An 18,935-nucleotide genomic window follows, 5' to 3' on the forward strand; every position below is an offset into this window, starting at 1 on the left:
TAGTCAGACCTCCACGGCGTGCACACGAATCCACGGAGAGTCGCTGTCATAACTTCGTTCCGGCTTTTTAGAGCCACACATTTTAGCGATCCTGCCACCCGGATAAAAATTTACAGTACTTTGTATGGTTTGAACCAATAGAATACTGTAGATTGTATGGGAAACAAAACAATCTACTGTACATTTATTGTAGATTGTTACCGGTGGAAAAACACATATATTGTATATACCTTAAAACCACAATAAACCCTAATGTTACCAATGCATTCTATAATATTTTTATTGTCCGCCAATGTTAATAAAAAGTTTGATCAAAATTTGAAATTATTCTATTTTGTTGATAAGAAAAACATGTTTGATGTTAAAAATTATATGATTTTTAAAATATATATTATATCGAAGCAATAGTTGAAAACCATAAAATAACAATAACTTTAATTGTTGACTTTTTTTTAATTTTCAGTATCATCATAGTATTATAAATCCTAAAATGTTACTATAGTTAATATTAGTTAATATTAATAATAATATTTTACAAATTTAAAAAAAAAGTTTTTAAATTTGATTTATCATTTTTACTCGAAAGATAACTAGTTCCATTTGAGCGTGTAATCGTCAACCTATGACGTATCACTTCGAATCGTATTTGTGTGAATTTTTGTGTTTTTATTTTATGGTTACTGCTAAAATTAAAAAGCAGAAAATCTTCCCGTTTGTGCTCTTTAAAGTAAAACGTACACCGTGGTCGGCAACCTCTTGGCCTCTTCCTACTCGACACACGGTACCTGGTGATATTACAGGTATGTTGCATGAAATTCGAAATATTCTCTGTAATCTTTTTTTAGCTCAATATTACAGCTTATCTTGCTGAAGCAATTCATAATTTGGGTATTGCTGTTCGAAACATTGTTGATGTGAACGATTTACCGATGGAGCAATCAGGCACACCATTTCCCGGATACGCCCGGTTCCCGGATCGCTCACCATGCGGAGCCGGGTATTCAGATGTCACCGGTTTCGGTCTCATCTGCCTTTGCTGACCACAACTGAGTGTGCATCCCATAACGATACAAGCTTTCACAGTTCCAGACAGCTGAAGGTGTCCGACATCCTTATACTTAAGCGCATGGTTCCACCAAAGCAAAAACCCCAAACAACACATAGTTCAAATGCTGCCAAAAGCACTGCTTTCGAAAGTGGACTGCAGTCAGTCGCTAGTGGATTGAACCCCGTCCGGTTCTTCAACAACATCGTCGGTCATGCATACCTGATTTATAATGGGAAAACGCAAGGATCGTCTTCTGGCAGAAACACCCCATGTGACGCCATCATCCAGTTCCCGATCTCGATTTTCTGGGGCTTCATCCAAAATGACATCCTTCTTGGCTTCACTGAATCCCGGCTGATGGGGACACCAGTCGTCATCTTCTCCGTCGCACTATTTGAATTCATCCTTTGCGAAGGACGGTTCAAATGCATTGGATAAGAGTCAGTCTAATTCTGACAACAGTAATTGCTGCTGTTAACCGAGAAAAGACAAGTCAGTGAATCGCATCACCTTCGTCAATCGTTACTCGACGGATGGCGTTGCGGCAACAAGTAGTGCGGAACATCCGGCTTGTTCGATTCTATCCAAGTAGACGGGTAAGTGAGGTACTACTTCCGTTATTATTTTTTGTTTACTATATAAAGTTTTTGTTCTTTCAGCGTTCATAAAAAGAGATAAAAAGCTAGATGAAAACCAGAGTAACTGCATGTCAGCTCTGAAAGAGCTTCAAGATACGATCGAAAGTGACTTCAAAGGCAGACGAAATGGCAAACCACTACGGTTTGATGCGTGTTATGTTGAGCTACAAGGTCTTTGCCAACCTTCCGCTGGATGCTAACTTCTCGTGCTATGTGACGCCGACCATTAACCGTGCATCGTTCATTGTATTCGTGCCAAAGTTAAATGGATGCGTTAGACAGTTTCAGCAGTTCACAGTCAACGTGCATAACTTTTCAGCTGACTTTGGAAGCCATTCGAAAACAGTGTTCTTAAATTTTTCAATACGTACCAGCTGTAGATAAAGCCTTTTTCTCGAATGAAATAGTTCAGACATTAAGTGATTATGTGTATCTAGCAGTATCTAACTTTCAACGACACCCCGAGTGTGCACAAATCTACGTCAAAGAAAGGAAGGCACCGTTAAGATAGATTAATTAAATTAAATTAAAACTTAACTTAGAAAAAAATAAAATTAAATTGAAATTAAATTTAACATTTCAATAGACGAGTTAGTACTATCTCATCCATTTCCAACACTTGATTGTAAAATTAATAGGAATAAATCAAAATTAAACCAAAAGTGAAGAAGATTAAATTTGAATTAAATTCAAATTAATTTTACAGTATGATTTTTTGTTCTATGATATATTTTATTATAGGAAAAAATCCACATTTCCTGTGAGATGCAAAAAATTATTTATACCATTACAAAATATCATTACATTTTATAATATGAATTCATATATTATAAAATGTAATGATGTTTTGTAAAGATGTTATTAAAATAAATTGTAAAATATTAGATTGTACTGGATTTCTATTGTAATAACAGAGAGAAATTTATTCTTAATCCGATTGTACTTCTATTGGAAAACAATAAAAAAAGTAAGGAAAAACATTTAAAACACACTGTTTTCTATTGTTTCATTCGTAGAAATCATCCCATTGAAGAACCGTAAAATCAATTGTTTTGCTCTGAATTTTGTATGGAAAATTTAAAAATCAGTAATCATATAAATAATATCAGACGATGGAAATACAAGCATTTTGGATTGAGTGCTCGCTGCAAGCTTATTCTATAAGGAGTATGTTCTGCCCGGTTGTTGACAAATCGACAATTAATCATTCATAGTGAAGATTCAGCGGGGTTATTCCAAGAAGAAAAGAACGATTCGGTCCTACTCTTTATCTGTAACATATTTCACAAATGTCTAGGTCGATCCACAAAAGGTTTATTTTATCACCGGATAGATATCGCTCATCCAAATTAGATCACCTGTGTGACTTTGGAAAGATTATGAAAGTCGTTGAAGTCTGAATGTTCCGTTTCCAGTTGTAATTAAATGTGTTGGGGAAACCTTTCAAATGTTTCCACATATTGTCGACATGTATATAACCTCAGAAAGCTTTAACAACAATAGTTATATTGTAGATTGACTAGCTTAAAGTCATTGGGTTGGTATAGCTTGAACATGAAAGACCGCTTTTTCTCTGTACAGATATCAGACTTTTCTAATCAATGGTATTTTTTTAAAGACTGAGTCTTGTAATTGGAGTTATTACTAAGACAAACTTTGCCATTCCTCTTTTAAATATAATACGATGGGCTATTTTGTTTCAAAGTACTGTAATTATAATATATCATGCAAATATTTGATAAAAACCACAGATCAAGCATTATTTTCCATGAGAAATAAACATTAACTCTTTCCTGTATAATAATTGTAATATTGTTCCGACGGAATTGTATAGTAAACTCATTTAATATTACAGAATATTTTACTAAATTTTCTACAAGCAAAACAAACAAACTATTTTGATTCAAACAATTAGTCGTCGTTGCCATAGACTACCACTGATGCAAATTCATCGCAAGGTAGATCAAAAATGGGGGAATCTCTGAAATGTCAAACTTGGGTACCGAGGGACCAAATGCAGTACTAGAAGTGGTCCCTCGAAAGAGCTCTACAGTGACCTCTTAATTAGTCTTTGGTTTGTGGTTTGCTAAATCACAAGACGCATCTCGAAGACCGTCGGAAAATGGTTTGTGGTTTGCTAAATCACAAGACGCGTCTCGAAGACCGTCGGAAAATGGTTTGTGGTTTGCTAAATCACAAGACGCGTCTCGAAGACCGTCGGAAAATGGTTTGTGGTGGCGCATCTGAAAGACCGCTGGAAAAATAGTTTGTGGTTTGAAGAACATCAAAGCCTCGCCGTGGCAGACAGTAAGAAATTGGTTTGTGGTTTGCAAAATTACAATGCCCGTCTGGAAAATGTAAGATCGGTGGAAATGGTTTGTGGTTTGGAAAACTATAAGGCGTGTCTGAAAGGTGACCGAAAATAATGTTTTGTAGTTTGTGGAACTACAAGGTGCGTATGGAAAACTAACGGAAAATGGTTTACGATCAGAAAATTTCAAAGTCCAGCGCGCATTGATTTTGATTAAAACATATTAAGATTTCATGAAGCCACTTGAGCTATGATATAACGACGTCTGAGAGAAATGGAGAAATATTCAATCCTGTACGGTTCGGAAAGTCAAATATATTATCTAGAAATTTATCTTGGAATGTACTGACTTAGTAGCCATAGCGGGATTACCTGAAGGAGCAGATATCTTGGAAATTGAAAATTTAATATGGTTGCCGGTTTTTACAAAGCTATTCGGAAGTTCAAATTTATTATGCGTAAGATTTTTTGGAGTTATTGGCTAGCAGTACTACTTGATGCCAGTGTACTGCGAAACTAAAAATTGGATTAAATGTACGGATTTGGAATGGATTTGAATTGGATTTGCATTGGATCGGATTTTGGTTTGGATTTGCATTAGAATTGGATTGGATTTGCATTAAAATTGGATTGGATTTGCATTAGAATTGGATTGGATTTAGATTAGGATTTGGATTGGATTTGATTTGGATTGGTTTTGGATTGGATTTGAATTAGATTTGCAATGGATTTGAACGAAAGTATGAATCATGTTTTATCTTTCGCGACTCACGGTTTGGAAACCCACACTCTGAATCATTGTTCTGGTATTAAAACCATGATGTTGAGTCAAATTTATTTTGGTTGCTCAATAGCAAACATTGTTCACTTTCGTTTCATTTAAATAACCTAGGTGAAAAACAAACATTGCATCATATGCTGGAAAATTTTTGTTGTGTTTTTAACTAGGAAAAAAGAGAAATGTGGGGTTTGAGTAAAGTGCCTTCAGCGTGTGTTAAAAGATTCACACATCAGTGTGTCAATCAGCGAGCAGCAAGCCATGACTTTTCCGCTTCTAGTGCGTGCACACAAAACCACGGAGAGTCGCTGTCATACCTTCGTTCCGGCTATTTAGGGCCACACAGTTTGTATGATTGCATGTTCGTATAAGTTGAAATGCTGAAGTATTACAATTATTTAAGTTATTAAGATATCTGAATGTCCCCATGAGTGTTTTTCAGGCAAAAATGGGCCTCCCAGGGGCAGTTCTGCAGCATATAAGCATAAAATCATTTATGGAGACGCATGGTACATTTGTACGACTTGTGACTAAACTTTTTGTGTAAATTTCATCATGTCTTTTTTGTTGTTTTTCTTATTACTAGAGCTCAACACTGATCAATTGATCTGATTCCAGGACAATTTGGAGAACCTAGAACATCTGCATCAAACTTATATGAAGGCAAGGGCTCTAGGGACTTGTATTAACTTGCTGGGTTAATTTTGGTTTTATACCAATTGGAGTTGACGTGGTAGACTAATTGATCTGAAATCCGGAACAATTTGAAGAACCGAGAACATCTGCATCCGAGGGGCCCTCCTTAGCCGTACGGTAAGATGCACGGCTACAAAGCAAGACCATGCTGAGGGTGGCTGGGTTCGATTCCCGGTGCCGGTCTAGACAATTTTCGGAGAAATTGTCTCTACTTCCCTGGGCATAAAAGTATCATCGTGTTAGCCTCATGATATACGAATGCAAAAATGGTAACCTGGCTTAGAAACCTCGCAGTTAATATCTGTGGAAGTGCTTAATGAACACTAAGCTGCGAGGCGGCTCTGTCCCAGTGTGGGGATGTAATGCCAATAAGAAGGAGAAGAACATCTGCATCAAACGAATATAATACGCAAGAGCTTGAGGGGCTTGCATGGTCAAACTGGGTTCCGAATTCCGTATCCGTAAACTTTACTCATATTAAATTTGAAAAAACTAAATTATCCTCATTCTAAATGAAAGCATCCGTATTCCACCTAATCCTGATGAAAAATGAGGATCTCTTGAAACATTACAAACTAACAAACTACAAGAACCTAGATTAGGCGGATAAGACAAACTTGAATGAATTGTGAAAATCGCTTAGAAGACGCCGGGAAACCTGTTGTTTGAAATCATGGTTCTAATAATTTCTTGATCGCAGTATTCAACATGTTAACCAAGAATATGAACTTCCCAACATGCAATTAGGTTCAGGTTTCCCTTAATACAAGTTCTATACAAACGCTTGCACACTAGTTGATTTATTAAATAAAATAGATGTGATGAAATTTGCATAACATAATGAATCATCGTACAAATGTACCATGCGTCTCCATATGAATTTACACTTATATGCTACCTATTGTTTCCCCTAGAAGCCCATTTTTTCCTTAAAACACTCATCAGGACATTCAGATATCGTAATAACTTAGATAATCGTAATAACTTAGTATTTTAACTTATATGAACATGCAATCATGCAAACATCCAAGTGACTTCAACGCCGTTACAGCAATGTACCATTTCCAACTTGGTGACCAAATTATCTCGAAATTGTTCCAATCAAACAAAAAACGCCACCAACCAGTTGATGTAGGAGGCCGAGAACTACAAATGCAACACGTGATCAGTCTATGCTTTACTTGTGACTACAAGCTTTATCACTTATTATTTACATCCACGCGTCCATTAATTTTTAGTTCCTATTTCGCAAGTTGATTTTTAAACTCCATGGAATTCAAAAACTTGACAAAAGTTCAATTTTATTCCAATTTAAGTGAGTTGAATGGAGTTGTTCAGACGTTCAACTTTCGATCAAATTGAAGGCGTTGCTCAATTCATTAGTACCGTTTAACCAAAAACTTAAAACGTTTTCACCAATGTATTAGTTGTGCCTATTCCAGCGAACTTGGTGTTGTTATCAGTGAGCGTTGCGTGAAAGCCAAATGGTCAGTGTAAACTACGGCGATCGATGCAACGATGTTTATAAATATCGAACGTATGTGGATTTCCAAGCTGAACAACTTAGTTATCAGTGAAAAAGTACATTGAGCAATTAGTTAATTCAGTAGTGGATTGACTTTACCGTATTTCAGATCGAAAATGATAGTTTTGCTATTAATTGTAACAATAGCGTGTTGCAGGAACCTACCAGGTTTAGATGCTGCCAGTACGCGATCTACGGAAAACTTTGGCTTTGGTGTTGAGCTAATTCTCTCCAAGTTAGAGTCGCTGGAGGCAAGGTAAATATATACAAATAGGATTGTTGTTCCAAAAAATGTGTCAACCTGTATGATTTCTACTCCCCCAGAATAATGGAAATCGAGAAATTCAACATTTATCTTAACAAGTCACTGGAAACGCTCCAATCTTCCTGTTTGATGCCCTTAAACTTACCGAGCCACATGGATTCCGAACCGCTGCTTGAAAACCCTGTGTCATCCAGTAATTATAGACATTTTCGAATAGATGATCCAAAACCAACCGAAATCAAACATAAACCAGGAACGCATTATTCGTACACATCACACTATAATTACACTGTTTCATATGACAGAAATAAAACTTCGCCAAGGCCTTGGTTTCATTATGGGAGAGAGTGATCATCGATAAACATGGTTTTATTTTATTTTAGATCATAACTCAAATTTGCTTGAACTTGAGAAGATGTCATGCTTTAAGATCCGAGAAATTCTTCTTCTTCATTGGCCTTACATCCCCCACTGGGACATTGCCGCCTCGCAGCTTAGTGTTCATAAAGCACTTCCACAGTTATTAACTGCGAGGTTTCTAAGCCAAGTTATCATTTCTGAATTCGCATATCATGAGGCTAACACGATGATACTTTTATGCCCAAGGAAGTCGAGACTATTTCCAATCGGAAAACTGGCTAGACCGGCACCGGGAATCAAACCCAGCCATCCGAGGGATCCGAGAAATATCAGCCCAATAAATTCCTAAACCAGAAATGGATTCGATGTTAACAAGGAGAGATGTTTGAGGTTATGGCTTTCAGTCTTCTTATGCTCAAAAACGGGTTTTACGTTTTTATCCGACGTTTCGGTTACATATACTACTACTACTTCGTTGGCATTACATCCCCCTACTGGGACATTGCCGCCTCGCGGCTTAGTGTTCATTAAGCACTTCCACAGTTATTAACTGCGAGGTTTCTAAGCCAAGTTACCATTTCTGCATTCGTATATCATGAGGCTAACACGATGATACTTTTATGCCCATTTTTTTTTTATTATTTTTTTTTTGTTACATTGTCTTAGCATAGAACGTTTTGTCACAACTTGTGACAAAACGTTCTATGCTAAGACAATGTAACAAAAAAACGGGACTTAGTTAACTCCTTGATAAAGGTACAATATATGTAACCGAAACGTCGGATAAAAACGTAAAACCCGTTTTTGAGCATAACAAGACTGAAAGCCATAACCTCAAATATCACCATCATAGTCGATCTCTCCTAGCAAGGAGAGATGTTACATATGGATATTATCGTGACAGGGTCAATGTTGATTGTACATCTTGCTTTGATAATGGTAAGTTGTTTGGAGGTTAGCGAGCGCGCACAACCGAAGCATTCTCCCAATAAGAGCTAATTTGCCCCATTTATATACAAACCAATGACCCCAAGTCGTGAACCTCATCGTGCTGTTTTATATTGTTAACAAGTAACCGTTCATAACACGTTTTAAAGCGCTCGATGGCAATTCATATATGATCTCCTCATTATCTACGTTTGACGTCGGCTCATCTCTTTGTTATTGTGTTTGTTAACTGCTTACTGTTTCGCTGTCGGGAGATTCCCCGCTGTACAGTTCAATCCTGTTGGTTCGAACACTAATGCTATGCTAATGCTATGCTAATGCTATGCTAATGCTATGCTAATGCTATGCTAATGCTATGCTAATGCTATGCTAATGCTATGCTAATGCTATGCTAATGCTATGCTAATGCTATGCTAATGCTATGCTAATGCTATGCTAATGCTATGCTAATGCTATGCTAATGCTATGCTAATGCTATGCTAATGCTATGCTAATGCTATGCTAATGCTATGCTAATGCTATGCTAATGCTATGCTAATGCTATGCTAATGCTATGCTAATGCTATGCTAATGCTATGCTAATGCTATGCTAATGCTATGCTAATGCTATGCTAATGCTATGCTAATGCTATGCTAATGCTATGCTAATGCTATGCTAATGCTATGCTAATGCTATGCTAATGCTATGCTAATGCTATGCTAATGCTAATACTATGCGAGGACTAATGAATGGAGGACCCCTGTTTGTTTGTCTGTGCTGTAATTCTATGCCAAGAAGAAATCTGAACATTCTAAATGACAGCATCCGTATTCCATCTGATCTTGCTAAAAAAATAGCATCTCTTGAAACATAACAAACTAGCAAATTACAGGAAACAAAGTTAGGCAGATAAGATAAATTTGAATGAATTTTGAAAATCGCTTAGAACACGCCGGGAAACCTGTTGTTTGAAATTATGGTTCTAATAGTATTCGAAATGTTAACCAAGAACATGAACTTCCTAACATGCAATTAGGTCCAGGTTTCCCTTAATGCAAGTTCTGTACAAATGCTTGCCCACTTGTTCATTTATTAAATAAAATAGATGTGATGAAATTTGCATAACAAGTTTAGTCACAAGATGAATCATCGTACAAATGTACCCTGCGTCTCCCAAGTAACACCGAATACCAAACATTAACATGTTCTAAGAAAGTGTAACGGAGTGTAAAATAATCGATATTTTTTGGTGAAGTCCACCTTTCTTTACTTGTCAGCTCACTTCCAGACACATTCATAGTCGGCTCTGGACTGTCAATATTCGGTTGAATATTAGTCATTGAATATTTATGCACATTCTACAAATTACTAAATTATCTGAAATCTGAACACGTTTTAAATGAGTAAAGTAAATAATTGATCAGACAGAACTGAATCCGATTTTCATCCGCGAGGAACTTTTAACATGTCTTTTTTGACGTTTATATGGTTTTTCAAGATGTTTTTCATGATCATTTTTTGACACTTGTTTAGTCAAAAGATATATAGTTATAGGCTTAAATTAGTGTTTTGAACTTAATTTCAACATCTATTAATATATAAGCAACGGACATTTTTTATCAACTCTATCGTCTATTGAGAATGCGCAATATTGCAACAATTTCAACAATTTTTGCGCTGTTCCAGTCGTGTAAAGGTAATGAAACAAGTTTATATAACAAAGCATAAACGACCAATATGTTTGAAAGATGTATTTTTTACTCTTATTCAACAAACTGTGTTACTTGGGATCCATATGCTGTTATGCTGATATGCTACAGAAGCGTTTTCAAAATTCCTAACTACCTGGAGGCCAATTTTTTGCTGAAAACACTTATTAGAACATTCAGATAATAAATTAGATAATCGTAATAACTTAGTATTTTAATTTATATAAACATACAATCGTGCAAGCATTTAAGTGACTTCAACGCAGTTAAAGTGAGTACCCTTTCCAACTTTGTCACCAAATAATCTCGGAATGTTCTCAATCATACAAAAAATGCTCGTAACCAGTGGATTTAAGAGGTCAAGAACTACAAATGCAACATGTGAGTATTGCGAATAATTTTTTTTTGTCGACCAGTGATCAGTCTATGCTTCACTTGCGACTACAAGCTTCATCACTCATTATTTATTTCCACGCGTCCATCTTCTTTCCTCCGTTACTGTTAATTTTTAGTTCCTATTTGGTAAGTTGATTTTTGAACTCCATGGAATTCCAAAACTTGACAAAAGTTCAATTTTATTCCAATTTAAGTGAGTTGAATGGAGGAAAACGGATCGAAGTAAGCCTTGCACGCGGCCGGTGGTGTTTTATTTAATGACAGCAATTTTTCTGCTCTCGAATTTTCTAATTTGACTGGTGTTACGCCACCGGGAATTTTTCTTTTAAGATCTTGTCGCATAGATTACTTCCGCGGAGTGCGCGAATGTTTCGCCGGGTCATTATCAAGGATGTGTCGTCCAAATTGTGTTGTTTGGCAGAGTCGTAAGTTAATATCCGGAGAGTTTGTTTCGTAGTAGAAGATTCAATCATCTCAGGCCTTAGCGTTAAAGTAATTTTTCTGTCTATTTATTTTAATTTTTTTTTCAAATGATACAAAACATATGATTCTGTAAAACAAGTTCTTCTCAGAGTTGACCGGTTCAACCCAATTTCTCTCCTAATTTGCGTGCGTCGGTTTTTAACAATCTTAACAATTGTATCGGAAAATATCGAGATGGACAACTGTTTCTGGAGTATGATGTTCCCGTTTAAGCCACTCGAACATCCTATTGAATAGGACATTGAGATCAGCAAGATTTCTACTGGATGCGTGGAGCAACATTTTATTATCCGGTGAGCTCATTTCATGCTATTGTAGTGCTCAGTCTTCACATGCATTTACAAATCAACCTTCCCCCGTTTTGTTCCATCCGCACATGCTTTTCTTGTTAAGTGCTTTCAAAATCCAACTTGCAAAATATGTGTGAATCAATTCATCTCTAGGTTGAATCAGCTTGAATTTTAGTTGTGTTGCTCATACAGACTTAATCGCCTGGCAGATCTTTAAACAATATTTCTCGTTGAATAAATGCGAATCAAACTCGCGCTGTATACTACTCTGATTCTTCCGGTGGCTTTATACGGCCATGAGACATGGACGTTAAAGGAGGCTGATCGGAGAGCTCTCGGAGTGTTTGAGCGTAAGGTGCTGCGGACAATACTCGGCGGTAAACAGGAGAACGGTATCTGGCGGCGTCGCATGAATCACGAATTGTACCAGGTGTATAAAGGGCTGGATATTATTAAGCTTATACAACACGGCAGACTACGGTGGGCTGGTCACGTTGTTCGTATGCCGGAAGAACGTCAAGCGAAGATAATATTCAGTAGAGAACCCGGAAGAGGCCGCAGGCTTCGTGGAAGGCCGCGTACACGATGGCTTTTTGCAGTTGAAGAGGACCTGAGGGCGCTCAATGTTCAGGGCGACTGGAAGCGATTGGCCCAGGATCGAGTCCAGTGGAGAAGGATACTCCATTCGGCGTAGGTTCATCGAAGAGCTGTAGCCCATCAAGTAAGTAAGTATATATTAATAACTAGGGGAACGGTTCGCCACTTCATCTCATAGCTCCTGTTTCAATCCCATCAAAAACAGAGAAATAAAAAGGAATTTGGTTTGTTTATTATTTTTGTGATTTTTTTCAGCAGTGAGCACGCATGTTGACAAAAATCATAAGGGTTGTGTACAAGACACGACCGCCCGACGTAAACTACGTGAAACAGTTTGGTAAAATGAAGAATCTAGTGCCATTATCCATGAGTATTACAAAATTACTCTTTGGATTTCTTATGAAATTTACATTTTAAAAGGAACTAATATATTTATGTAATTAAAACAAATTTATTGAATTTCCGAGTTTTGTATAATATGAGTAGTTTAGTTTTGTTTGTTTAAATTCAATTCATTGCTCTTTTTCGAATTTTTCGAAAAATATTCTAAATGAGCTTAACTAAACTTGGGTATTTCTAAATTTCAATTTATCAAGTTTAATTGCACTTTTTACTGTATTTAACCGTTAAAACTTTAGAAATGAGGATAACTTCCGTCAAATCACTGAAGACGCACACATGTTTTTGCAAAGACCACGCGTCAAAGCGCACTCGTGATTTCGCTACTGACGGCATCATTTCGATTGAACTGTCTCCATCTCCATCTTTCGATTGATTGTTAATAATCCGCCTTCCCAATCACAAGCTGCAACAAAATCAAATAAGATCTTGAGAAAATTTCACCTGGCTGCCACTGATGCCATCCATACGAATTCATAATTGTAGCATCTCCTCCCGGGGCGCACTCGTGATTCTGCTACGGACGGCAACATTATGGCGTCGCCAAGTGCTTAATTTGCTCTTTGAACAATATTCGCCTCATCTCTTCCTTTGCATAGGAGGAGGCCATAGGAGGCCCTGAGAAGAACCGATGCTGGGACCGCCGCCCGCGACATTTCTAATGAAGTGCCACGCGCGCGGGGGAGAGCAGTTTTCTTATCATCAATAAAGATGGCTCATTGGTTCCGCCTCTTTGTTGTCTGGTATGGCTGCAAATATTGTGTAACCGTCAAACACTCACCAAAGGGGCGTGGCTACTTTCAACTTTATTGATTACAAGAAAGCAGCTCTTCCGCGCGCGCGAGCCATTTCGTTCGAGATGTCGCGGAGAGCAGACCCACCTTCGGCATGGTGTGAGTCGCGCGGTCGTCGTCATTAACATAAGCAGCGCTCAGATTAAATTTTCTTGATGAAGTAGGGGGAACGACGGCTTTGGCAGGTTTTGTTCTATTGTCAGGGGGTTTTTGTTGGCCATATTTTATGAAATTTGACCACAATATTCTTTGATATGCAAAGAATGTTAAGGCCAAATTTGAGCATAATTAGTTACAGAAAACCCCCCTGACAATAATAGAACAAAACCTGCCAAAGCCGTAATTTCCCCTACTAACGATTGGCTACCATCAATGAAAGTAGCTCTTAAGTCACAATTTGAGGCGAGATGAATTTTAACTTAATTGCTTGTTGATGGCAGATTGTTTTCCGTCGGTAGTAGAATCACGAGAGCACGATTCAGAGAAAGACTTATAATTTTAGTAGATAGACATCCATGCGAAAACATTTTTGCAGCTTCTCCGTTCGATGCGCGCTCGTGATTCTACATACATACAGAAAACATACGATGATTCAATCCATCCATGAGTTTATAGGTGCTGATATGCCACGCGCGCGCGGGAGAGCAGTTTTCTTATAATTAATAAAGATGGCTCATTAGTCCCGCCTCTTTGTTGTCCGGTATGGCTGCAAATATTGTGTAACCGTCAAACACTTACCAAAGGGGCGTGGCTACAGATTCAACTTTATTGATTACAAGAAAGCAGCTCTTCCGCGCGCGCGAGCCATTTCGTTCGAGATGTCGCGGAGAGCAGACGGTGGTACCACCTTCGGCATCGGCGGAGCTCCTACCGGAAATTTTATTCCCGGCGATGGTGTGGGTCGCGCGGTCGTCGTCATTAACATTAGCAGCGCTCAGTTTAAATTTTCTTGTATGAAGTAGGGGGAATGACGGCTTTGGCAGCTTTTGTTCTATTATTGTCGGCGGGGGTTTTTATTGACCATATTTTATGAAAATTTGGCCACAATATTCATTGATATGCAAAGAATGTTTAGGCCAAATTTTAGCATAATTAGTTACACAAAACCCCCTGACAATAATAGAACAAAACCTGCCAAAGCCGTAATTTCCCCTACTAACGATTGGCTACCATCAATGAAAGTAGCTCTTAAGTCACAATTTGAGGCGAGATGAATTTTGATCGCAGAAAAACTTAATTGTTTGGTGATGGCAGATTGTTTTCCGTCGGTAGTAGAATCACGAGATCCCGATTCAGAGAAAGACTTATAATTTTAGTAGATAGTCATCCATGCGAATACATTTTTGCAGCTTCTCCGTTTGACGCGCGCTCGTGATTCTACGTACATACAGAAAACAAATTTGGAAATTTCGGTTTTACACCCTGTATATGAGTCTTCGCCTTAGACGTAGTTTACGTCAAAAATGTGCGAGCAAAAAACACGTCCGTATGTGCTCCTGTCTTGATTTGCAATGAGGCTGATTGCGCCACGCGCGCGGGGGATAGCAGTTTTCTTATAACCAATAAAGATGGCTCATTAGTTCCGCCTCTTTGTTGTCCGGTATGACTGCAAATATTGTGCAACCGTCAAACACTCACCAAAGGGGCGTGGCTACAGGTTCAACTTTATTGATTACAAGAAAGCAGCTCTTCCGCGCGCGCGAGCCATTTCGTTCGAGATGTCGCGGAGACCAGACCATGGTACCACCTTCGGCATCGGCGGAGCTCCTACCGGAAATTTTATTCCCGGCGATGGTGTGGGTCGCGCGGTCGTCGTCGTCAGCATCAACAGCACTCAGATGGAATTTTCTTGCGTGTCTCTACGATGGCGGCTATGGTGGTGTTTATTTCTGCAACGGTTGCGTCTGAAGTGTCATCAGTGAAAGCAGCTCTTAAGCCATAATTTGAGGCGAGACGAATTTTGATCAAAGTTCATATTATCGCTTGGTGATGGCTGATAGTTTCCGTTGGTGGCGCAATCACGACCGTGCGTCAGGGACGCTACAAAAATTTATTCACATGGATAGCATCAACACCAGTGAAATTTCCCCTCAAGATTATTATTTTAGTAGATAGACTGCTACTTGTTTCAGGTTTAATTCCATCCATGCAAATACATTTTTGCAGCTTCTCCTTCTGACGCACGCTCTTCGTTTCCACCGATGGCGTAGGTAGCGCTCGTAACAGGATCGTTGCGACAGAGAATCCAACGATGGCAATCTGTTGTAGTGTAGCGGTAGAACCATAGAGCCAGCATCTGCATTTGAGTGAAATACTCTTGTGATATTCTGACTATCGAATGGTTGCTGTTGTGTTGGTGATTAGAAATCCGCATGATCTGAAATCTGTCCTTTTCAGGGCTGACTGACTGAGAGTAAATTCATGAGATTGTTGCAATAAATCGGCAGCAGTAACGCAAAAATTCATAAGATTCAATCCATCATTCGACTTCTGCAGAGTAAGTGATTAAAATGCATCGAAAGATAAAGACGCTATTCGTGTTTGAAATCTATCCTAATTTCGCGACGGTCTCGAATTTGGAAATTTCCGTTTAACACCCTGTATTTGAGGCTTCCCCTTAGACGTAGTTTACGTCAAAAATTATTTCAACTTAATTTTCCTCCCAAACATAATGGTGGTCCTGAAAAGAACCGATTCATTTCCACAACGATGCTGTTGGGAACACGGATGAAAAGATGTACTGCTGTTGCCAGACCGCCACCACCACCTGACGAAAAATTTCATCCGCATCAACACTCATAAATCTCAATCAACGAGCCCTCCCGTGCGAACGAAATCGTCCGTTCTCCGTGACATGCAGAATGAAAATGACGCGCGCACGCGAAACACGGGGCTTTTTATACACAGGGAAAACGAAGCAGTGGATCAAAAGGCCCGTACGTTACTGCAATCTGATGTCCGTGTTGGGGATTTATGAACGGGATTGAATTTTTCACCCGGTTTGGAAAGAAATAACATTTTCAATAGTTTAACGTTGATAATCAATAGTATCAATAGAATTGGCAAATTGCTGGAGAGTTTCCGAATCGATTGATAAGCAAATGTCGAAAATCCATCGAAAGATAAAGACGTTATTACCGTTTGAAATCTTACATGATTTCGTGACGGTCCTCAATTTGGAAATTTTCATTTTGCACCCTGTATCTGAGGCTTCCCCTTAGACGTAGTTTACGTCAAAAGAAGCGACGAATTTGGTGCCGTATTTCTTTGTTTAGCGATGAGATGGATATATGTACAGTGAGATTGAGATCGGAGCAGTTCCCCTATCTCAATTGGAAACAAATTGGGGGAAGGGACATTTAACATATTTTTATTCTCGTTTCAGAGAGCGAACAATGGCGCTTAAACCTAGGCTAATTAGCCAGGGCAAGTTTAATAGCTTTGCCCCATCCCAAGGAAATCAACAATGAAGTGACATAAATTTCTTAGCATGGTCACTCCCAACGTCTATTCAAACCTATTATATCATTTGCTTATGATGATACTCCTTAACTATATACCCTACCAACCATCCAACTCCTTGACATCTATGAGGGCGTCGGTGAGTCGCTGGCCTCTCGTTAAGTAGATGTCATATCATCATTTCCTTCCTTTCCCTGGTAACGGAGAAGACGGACGTGGCCGGCAATGGTAGCTTTCATGCTTTATCATTTTGGACCTCCAATTGGGTTGCTATTAAATCCCAAGTAGTAATCTATAAGCAGTTGGAGTAAGAAATTTAAAAAATATACATGACAGCTATTAGTATGCAATCTACGAAATACTCCGTTACAACGCAACGCAACGCAAATTTAAGTGAATTGAATGGAGTTGTTCAGACGTTCAACTTGCGATCAAATTGAAGGAGTTTCTCAATTCATTTGCACCGTTTAACCAAAAACTTGAAACGTTTTCAACGATTTATTAATTGTGCCTATTCCAGCGGACTAGGTGTTGTTATCAGTGAGCGTTGCGTAAAAGCCAAATGGTCAGTGTAAACTACGGCAATGATGCGATGAATGTCTATAAATATCGAACGTATTTGAACTTCCAGTTGTTTCAGTTCAGTTCATTTCAGTTGTTCAGAGTTATCAGTGAAGAAGTACATGGAGCAATTAGCTAATTCAGTAGTGGATTGACTTTACCGTATTTCAGATCGAAAATGATATTTTTGCTATTAATTGTAGCTATAGCGTGTTTCAGGAACCTACCAGGTTTAGATGCTGCCAGTATGCGATCCACGGAAAACTTTGGCTTTGGTGTTGAGCTGATTCTCTCCAAGTTAGAGTCGCTGGAGGCAAGGTAAGTATCTATAAATAGGTTTGTCGTCCCAAAAAAAATGTGCCAACCTGTATGATTTCTACTCCCCCAGAATAATGGAAATCGAGAAATTGAACATTTATCTTAACAAGTCACTGGAAAAGCTCCAATCCTCCTGCATGAAGCCCTTACACTTACCGAGCCACATGGATTCCAAACCGCTGCTTGAAAACCATGTGTCGTCCAGAGCTTATAGACTTTTTCGAAGAGATGATCCAAAACCAACCGAAATCAAACATAAAACAGGATCGCATTATTCTTACACATCACACTATAATTACACTTCGTATAACAGAAATAAAACTTCGCCAAAGCCTTGGTTTCATTTTCATGATGATGATGATGATGATGATGATGATGATGATGATGATGATGATGATGATGATGATGGTTCCGCCACATCTCCCTATAAAGGTTTGAGCTATAGACGATTTATCTTTAAGATAATTAATTGAATTTAATTTTACATAGGGTGACCATATGATTTTTTCCAAAGGAGGACAATTAACCCAAATCGTAGCGAAAAACGAGGACATTTGATTAAAAAGGAGGACATAAAAACATCGATCGATTTTTGGTTTTTAATATGATTAAAAATATCACATTTGTTAGAGTTCTGCACACTAATGTTTATTTGAAGAAGTTTTTGTAAAAACCAGCAAGTAACCCAGCAAACAAGAGATCGTATAACATTGCGAATAAGTGCACAAAGAGGAGGCCATATGCGTACACTTGGCATGAACTCAAACCCGAGCAGGAGCGACGACCTCGATAATAGATATTGGTATGAACAAGCCTTGCATAAGAGGTAAAATACCAAAAAATAATACCAAAAACTTATATGCAAAATACTTGAGCCATAACATGCCATAACATACGCGTATAAGGATTTACTTTTTGTAAAACGCTGGTCGCTTGCACTGGGAGAGTGATATAAAACACCATAATTACCATCTTTATGGGAGAGAGTGATCATCGATAAACATGGATTGATTATTTTAGATCATAACTCAAATTTGTTTGAACTTGAGAAGATGTCATGCTTTAAGATCCGAGAAATACCAGCCTAATAAATTCCTAAACCAGAAATGGATGTTAACAAGAGGGGATGATACATATGGATAATATCGTGACAGGGTCAATGTTGATTGTACATCTTGCTTTGATAATGGTAAGTCGTTCGGAGGTAAACGAGCGCTAATTTGCCCCATTTATATACAAACCAATGACCCCAAGTCGTGAACCACATCGTGCTGATCCTATCACAAGGGTCTCCAATTTCAGCGTTGTTCGATCAATTTGCCACCTTGTTGGCACGAACCATAATCTTTCGTCGCCTACTACTATCAACGGATTTAC

The 18,935-nt window shown here is 38.3% G+C and overlaps 1 protein-coding gene and 2 long non-coding RNA genes across 7 annotated transcripts; all 3 read left to right on the forward strand.

Annotated features, from left to right (window-relative positions):
- The first annotated feature begins 691 nt into the window (after positions 1–691).
- On the forward strand, positions 692–2,175 carry LOC134214040 (uncharacterized). Of its 2 annotated transcripts, none has more exons than XR_009979619.1 (3): positions 692–800; positions 859–1,644; positions 1,708–2,175. It is a non-coding gene; the product is annotated as an uncharacterized LOC134214040 (long non-coding RNA). The 2 variants fall into 2 exon arrangements; XR_009979621.1 differs by having other exon boundaries at positions 730–800; positions 846–1,644.
- Positions 2,176–6,704: 4,529 nt separating this feature from the next.
- On the forward strand, positions 6,705–7,615 carry LOC134214041 (uncharacterized). The gene is made up of 2 exons (XR_009979622.1): positions 6,705–7,252; positions 7,321–7,615. It is a non-coding gene; the product is annotated as an uncharacterized LOC134214041 (long non-coding RNA).
- A 9,667-nt stretch (positions 7,616–17,282) lies between these two features.
- Positions 17,283–18,144, forward strand: LOC134214042 (protein SETSIP-like). 4 transcript variants are annotated; one of them, XM_062693487.1, is made up of 4 exons: positions 17,283–17,402; positions 17,460–17,558; positions 17,629–17,990; positions 18,073–18,144. In XM_062693487.1, the coding sequence occupies exons 2-4, from the start codon at positions 17,488–17,490 to the stop codon at positions 18,114–18,116; spliced, it is 477 nt and encodes a 158-aa protein (XP_062549471.1). In that variant the 5' UTR covers positions 17,283–17,402; positions 17,460–17,487; the 3' UTR covers positions 18,117–18,144. The 4 variants fall into 4 exon arrangements, with proteins under 4 accessions (XP_062549471.1, XP_062549472.1, XP_062549469.1 ...); XM_062693488.1 differs by having other exon boundaries at positions 17,297–17,383; positions 17,444–17,558; XM_062693485.1 differs by having other exon boundaries at positions 17,312–17,558.
- Positions 18,145–18,935: the final 791 nt, after the last annotated feature.

Source organism: Armigeres subalbatus, chromosome 2, assembly GCF_024139115.2.
Source record: "Armigeres subalbatus isolate Guangzhou_Male chromosome 2, GZ_Asu_2, whole genome shotgun sequence".
Classification (NCBI taxonomy): Eukaryota; Metazoa; Arthropoda; class Insecta; order Diptera; family Culicidae; genus Armigeres; species Armigeres subalbatus.

What these genes read in the sequence shown, in the direction of transcription:
- LOC134214042 (XM_062693485.1), top strand. Translation starts at nt 17,419, where the DNA reads ATGATATTTTTGCTATTAATTGTAGCTATAGCGTGTTTCAGGAACCTA. An exon ending in TTAGAGTCGCTGGAGGCAAG is followed by an intron (nt 17,559 to 17,628) that starts GTAAGTATCTAT and finishes CTACTCCCCCAG; the next exon opens with AATAATGGAAATCGAGAAAT. An exon ending in CGCCACATCTCCCTATAAAG is followed by an intron (nt 17,991 to 18,072) that starts GTTTGAGCTATA and finishes TTTTTTCCAAAG; the next exon opens with GAGGACAATTAACCCAAATC.